Genomic DNA, 6663 nt, shown 5'->3' with positions numbered 1-6663 from the left:
TCCAAAATATCATAATTAGAGCTAATTTTCTTTAAAATTCCTTTTTTGGTGTTGACTGTAAATATTCCCCTCCCCCACTAATATTTATATAGAAAATATTTGCATAACATTAAGTTTTTCTAAATTAATAACATGATCTTTTTCCGCATCGGCTTCTTCTTTCTGTCATATTTCCAGCTTATTTGCCGTGTCAAGGAACACACTATAGTACTTGAAGAGGAGGAAGACGAAAAAAAAAAAGAAAACCCAAGTCAAACTTTTTTAAAATGTTCATAACAACGTTAATGCTGAGGAATAAAGAAAACAACTTGAAAATGGAAACTTCCACATCATAATTCACTTGAAAAAATATAATAACGAAGGTGAAGAAGACGAACGAACAAACAACTTTTACTTAAGCTGACAACAACAACAACAACAGAAACATTAAGGACAAACACAATAACAACAACAGTAATAAAATGCATCAAGTGCTAAGCTATGAAACTGCAGTGCGTGCCAATTCTTCCTCCGAGTATCGCGAATATGTTACAAAAAGGACCTGCATTAGTCTGGTATTGACAATAGCATTCTTTACACTAATATCAGGTAAGAGTGTGATGGGGGAATTGGAGAAAGACAAGGGGAGGCGGTGGATAAAATAATATATAATTGCATTTATTTCTTTCCTTTAGGCTACCTATTGGGCAATTTTGTATCGGAACGTAAAAATCACATACGAATGCTGCTGACAAAGAAACCGCCCAATGTCGCTTCGGACCCCAGCAAAGATGTTACCAGCGAACATACCATCGACATTTCCAGCACTGATTATATGTATCTACAGGAATTACATGCCCATCAAAAAGTCAAATCGAAACTATTAGCCTCAGCTCAAAATCTCAGTAAATTACAACAAGGCGATGATGCCATTCGCTCAAGTTCCCTTAACACAGATATCTACAGTCGTTACATATCATGTACCCAAGATGTATCGGTCAATGCCACCACCAACAATTTAAGTCATTTTATCGAACAGTTAATCGATAATACATTGGCTCGCCAAAAAGAGTGCATACATCGGATACAGGCAATAATTGATCATAATTTGAATTGAATCGGATTATAAAAGAAATGTTGAGTTGAGTGTTTTGAAAGTATTTTTTGTAGGTGTACATTAAAAAAATAAAGGGCCAAATCTATTTTCTATTGAATATCTTAAAGTATTTATAAAGATTGAAATATTGTTGCTTTTAAAGGTTATGACAATTGTTGACAGTGGAAAAAGTGGCCTAACTGGCATAGCTGTGGTTACGAGGTAAACTCTTTGGTTTTCGTGTGTGTTAATTAGAAGTAAATTACGGTTGGTAATATTAATTTTATTGATTTTTGAGAGCTAGATAATTTTATAACAAATATTTTTGTATAAAATTATATTTGAAACACTATTTGTCAGTTCCAATACTTTTTTAATAGTAAAAGTCAAAATCACTATCAGAATAAAAATAATAAGAAAAGCTCTGGAACGAAATACTAGTAGAAATGTCAAAATAAGTTGGCAATACATTAAAAATTGAACAAATCGGGGAATTAGCGGTAAATGTGCCAGTCGAATCGTAAATGTGAACAAATTCGAAAATATGGTTGACATTATCGAGAGTTCACTGTACTTCAAAATCAAAACAACAGTCAATCAGAAGTTGGCATACCCAGTTACCATTTAGTAAACAGTTCAGAAAGAGAAAGTCATTTGGTTTTTGTGCGTTTTTTAAATTTGGTTAACAAATTTACTAGTTTTGCGAGTTCAGGAACTTGTAAAATTAGTAAATTTGTGGAAGTTCAAGTTGGACTCATTTTAATAATTTACAGTATTTATATTTGGAATCGATATAATTTGAGTTCTGAAAACCCCAAATGCCAAGTTTCTTTTACTTCAATTGAAAATTATGGCGGATCCTCAAAAAAACCCCAATACAACAGGTGAGCTATATGAAATCTTTAAAATCTTTTGTAAGGATACCTATCCTGACAAACAACGGCTATATGTTAAACACCGGAAGGGACAACAATTTGTATACGCACGAGGTTTTCCTAATATATATTTCTTGAGAAACCTAGAGTAATTCATATACCGATTTAGAACAAACTTTGCATGCCAACAATATCCTATCGATAGGACAAGTATAGGATCTTTGGAGGACAATTAACATGCAATCGTATGATATTAAATATGCGATAGATATTAAGTTGGGGAAAAATAAATCCATTTTTATTTTTTCTGTAAATGGTTTAAAACAGTTATGGTGGATTTTTAGCTCCTGGGCGATGTTACGATTGCTAACATGCCGGTCAACTTTGATCATTTCTCCGATTTTATCGACATTTTCGACGACCTACCTGAACAGAATCTACCAAATCAAAAATTGCACATAATTGGCTGTTACAGTATCGAAACCATAAACACCATTCACAATTTTAGCCGCTTGGCTTGAATTTCCGGCTTTGTCAAAGAAAAATTGTATAAGGTACTGAATTTTCTATTTGTTCACTTCCATTTTTAACACCCTGTAACTCACAACTGAATGCACCAAACAAAACACAGCACGGGCCTTAATCTGAAATTAAAATTGACTTCATTGGCCGGAATCGGACTTACATGGTGAGTTTGTAACTTATAATGGACAGACGGACGGACACCCAAGTAAAGATGGGTTCTGGTATGATGTTTGGTTTATTGAAAGGTGGGTCTAGGGCAAATATTCCGAGGCGTTGCAAACTCTTGGGGCCACACAATGCTATAAAACCTTTACAGCATAGTTGTGTAGGTTATAAAAAATGTGGCCGTTAAAACATGTTTTTTTGGTTGGATCCCGCGTCGTTTGGAGTAAATAAATATGAACGATGTTTATAAGATCCTCACAGGCGATCCATGCGTATGAGCCCTATGCGTGGTTAACTTATTTTGTCGTCAGATTAAAAATTGTATTCTGGAGCGTATATATTTACTATTGAAGGACTTATAGATCCGTAGAAACTTAGATTTTAGTGGTAGCTGTGTAGGGTATCATATCGTTGGTCCCGTCCGACTGGTTTTTAAAGGTAAATGTTTCATTAATATCACAACTTCTTTCATATTTCGCTATGCTTTACCACTACTTGTGCCAAAATTTTCACACACACACTCTCTCTCTCTCTCTCTTTTGACAAAAAAGAAATTTATTCCACAACCACAAGTCATTGCTCGGCTGTGTTTTGGTATCGTTCTCCGCCTCTCTCCTTATTTGGTGGTTGTTATTTTTGCAACCATTTATTTGATTTCTGTTTGTGTTGCTTACAACTGCCGACTGCTTTCCACTCATTGGATTGTGACTAGTTTTGCTTTCCACTGTTTCTTTATTTCAGGCACTCTTACTGACCTCAGCATTGGTGTTACAAAATTCGCATATGCATTTTCCAAATTATTTCGATATAAACGCTAAATACAAAATATCCAACAAGTGCTGATACAAACAACAATCCCAACCGAATGGTTAAAATTGTATACGTTTCAACCAATTTGGAAGAAATGTAATATTTTAGGTTCTCATTCAGTAGAAAATGACCCTACCAAAAAATGATTAATATTGGCCCAAGTTTCATTCATATAGGGTACACACATTATTAGGTATTTCGGAGGCTTTGGTCAAGTTTTAAAACCGAATTTCATTTAATTTCTGGTGGAGTGTCATTAACAATATTGGTTCACTTTTTTTGGGAATCCCCATGTAACGCTACATCCCAGTTTTCAGTAATTTGGGGAGATTGGACACGTACTTCAACTAAATTTACTGTAATTTTATATTTTGGATTGTCGTTGAGTAGAAAATGTCCGTACCAAAAATGATCAATACTGGTCGAAGTTTCCAAGTACACATATTATTCGGTATTTTGGCGCCCTAGTTTGATTTATAAAATTCTTTTCCTTTCTAATAGAAATGACCAATGTCAGTTTATGGTTTGGTATAGATTTAAAGTCTCGGTAAGAATTCAAAGACTTTAGCCGCTTTTTAGAACCAATGGGACTGCATTTATTTAATATAAAGGGTTTTGGAAGGCTGACTTATATATAAATGTGTGCGATATATACAGGGTGAGATAAAAAATACAGCAACAAGTCAATAATTTGTAAATTTTTTTTTTTTTTTAATTTTATTGAATGAAAGCAAAAAATGTCGAAAATAGATAGCATCAAATTTTAGATTTGCTCGAACTGGTCACCTTTGGAAAGCTGTTCGAACTGGTCACACGTTGCTCTGTGATATTTTCGCCATTCCCGTCGAAGCGCTTGCTTGTGGTGATTGACACTTTGGTATTTTTTAGTGCCAACCTTGCTTTCCAATTCTGCAGTTCGCCAATTTCGGTCAAGCGAAACAACTGTTTAGCTCTTTTGAGTCTATTTTCTTTTGGTTTCGGTCTAAGTTATTACACTTTTTGGAATTTCAATGGCTTTACCCCGAGCTCATTTATCATATTTGTCGAATGGAATATTGCGACATGTTTAGCTCACGAGCCATTTTCGATCAAGTCGCTTCTTTACATTTCGAACCATTTCTTGGTCATTGATGTCGGGCTACGCTACCAGTATAACTGTAACGAGCGATGGTACGAGACACAAAAGATTTATTCACAGTGCTCTAACGATAGTGATTTGTGGTTTTCCAGCCAAATATAAAGAAATCACACTATCACGCTTGAATTCCATCACGTATAACTCTTTTCTGGAAAATTCTCACCTAAATGCCTTTGTACACTTGTAAACAATATAATGAGCTGTCACTAGATAAATTTTAACAGCTCTTGGACGAGTGACTTAGAAATGACAGCTGTCTGAAATTGGTTGCAGTTATTTCACCTCACCCATAGGACCACACATAAAAGTTCCGCTTCTTTTTATACCATTCACCACACTGTGGTACAGGGTATTATGTCTTTGTGCATATGTTTGTAACAGGCAAAAATAATCGAGATAGAAACATGGTTCCTTTCGAGAATATGCATAGAATCCCTTTCTGAGTCGATTTACGCATGTCCGTTTGTCCGTCCGTCTGTCTGTCTGTCCATGTTAAATTGTAAACAAAGTACAGGTCGCATTTATGATCCGAATTGGATGAAATTTGGCATAGGTCACTTATTTGGCCCAAGGACGAACCCTATTGAAATTGAGAAAAATCGGTTCAGATTTAGATATAGCTCCCATATATATATTCGTCCGATTTAATGTAAATGGTGCACCAAAGTCCCTATATATCTCTCGATTTGCACAAAATTTGGCACAGCTTAATGAATTAGGTCTAGAATGATGTGTGTTAAGTTTCCCGAAAATCGGTTCAGATTTAGATATAGCTCCCATATATATTTTCGTCCGATTTAATGTAAATGGTGCATTTAATGTAAATGGTGCAAAGTCCCTATATATCTTTCGATTTGCACGAAATTTAGCACAGGGCAATGAATTAGGTATATAATGATGTGTGTTAAGATTCCTGAAAATCGGTTCAGATTTTGATATAGCTCCCACATATATTTTCGTCCGATTTAATGTAAATGGTGCACCAAAGACCCTATATATATTTCGATTTGCACGAAATTTGGCACAGCGATAAGAATTAGGTCTAGAATGATGTTTGTTAAATTTCCTGAAAATCGGTTCAGATTTAGATATAGCTCCCATATATATTTTCGTCCGATTTAATGTAAATGGTGCACCAAAGTCCCTATATATCTTTCGATTTGCACGAACTTTAATACAGCGTAATAAATAAGGTATAGAATGGTGTGTGTTAAGTTTCGAAAAAATCGGTCGAGATTAAGATATAGCTCCCATATATATTTTCGTCCGATTTAATGTAAATGGTGCACCAAAGTCCCTATATATATTTCGATTTGCACGAAATTTGACATGACGTACGGAATGAAGTCTAGAGTGCTGTGTGCTAAGTTTCGTGAAAATCGGTTCAGATTTAAATATAGCTCCCATATATATTTTCGTCCGATTTAATGTAAATGGTGCACCAAAGTCCCTATATATCTTTTGATTTGCACGAAATTTGGCGCATCGTAATGAATTAGGTCTAGAATGATGTGTGTTAAGTTTCGTGAAAATCGGTTCAGATTTAGATATAGCTCCCATATATATTTTCGTCCGATTTAAAGTAAATGGTGTACCAAAGACCCTTAATATATTTCGGTTTGCCCGAAATTTGGCACCGCTGTGTGAATGATGTGTGTTAAGTTTCCTGATATCGGTTCAGATTTAGATATAGCTTCTATATCTGATCAAATGAAAAATTTAGTGTCGGTTGCAGAATGACTTGACTGGTGAATAAATAATAATTTAAAACAGTCCCGTTTAAAACTCTAATTTGGAGACCCATTTGCTCGGGGCCTGACCACATAACACCATAACAATGCCTCCATATAAATGTCCGTATCGACTTAAAGAATTTTAGGAGCACCCCATTTGGTGAAGGGTTGTCTTCTTTATTATCGAATCCTTTTCATCATTAAAGTTTGTTGTTTTGTCTTAAATGACAAAAATAATGTCATGCTGTTAGATTTTCACATATAATGGATAATTTAATTCATTATCAATTATATTGAGTATTTGCTTATGCATCATTTCTTTGATACGCCAGATTGAGCATC

At 34.8% G+C, this 6663-nt stretch overlaps 1 protein-coding gene across 1 annotated transcript; it reads left to right on the top strand.

Annotated features, from left to right (window-relative positions):
* Positions 1-461: 461 nt before the first annotated feature.
* On the top strand, positions 462-1096 carry LOC133328854 (uncharacterized). The gene is made up of 2 exons (XM_061537364.1): positions 462-588; positions 675-1096. The coding sequence occupies exons 1-2, from the start codon at positions 462-464 to the stop codon at positions 1094-1096; spliced, it is 549 nt and encodes a 182-aa protein (XP_061393348.1).
* Positions 1097-6663: the final 5567 nt, after the last annotated feature.

Source organism: Musca vetustissima, unplaced genomic scaffold (assembly GCF_032173495.1).
Source record: "Musca vetustissima isolate MV318-11 ecotype Yass unplaced genomic scaffold, APGP_CSIRO_Mvet_v1 utg142430, whole genome shotgun sequence".
Lineage (NCBI taxonomy): Eukaryota > Metazoa > Arthropoda > Insecta > Diptera > Muscidae > Musca > Musca vetustissima.
The sequence above is the reverse complement of the archived record's forward strand: the minus strand, read 5'-3'. Positions and strand labels throughout refer to the sequence as shown.

Excerpts from the sequence above, each read along its gene's own strand:
- LOC133328854 (XM_061537364.1), top strand. The coding sequence starts at position 462 with ATGCATCAAGTGCTAAGCTATGAAACTGCAGTGCGTGCCAATTCTTCC. Across the intron at positions 589-674 it reads ATTCTTTACACTAATATCAG|GCTACCTATTGGGCAATTTT; the intron begins GTAAGAGTGTGA and ends TCTTTCCTTTAG.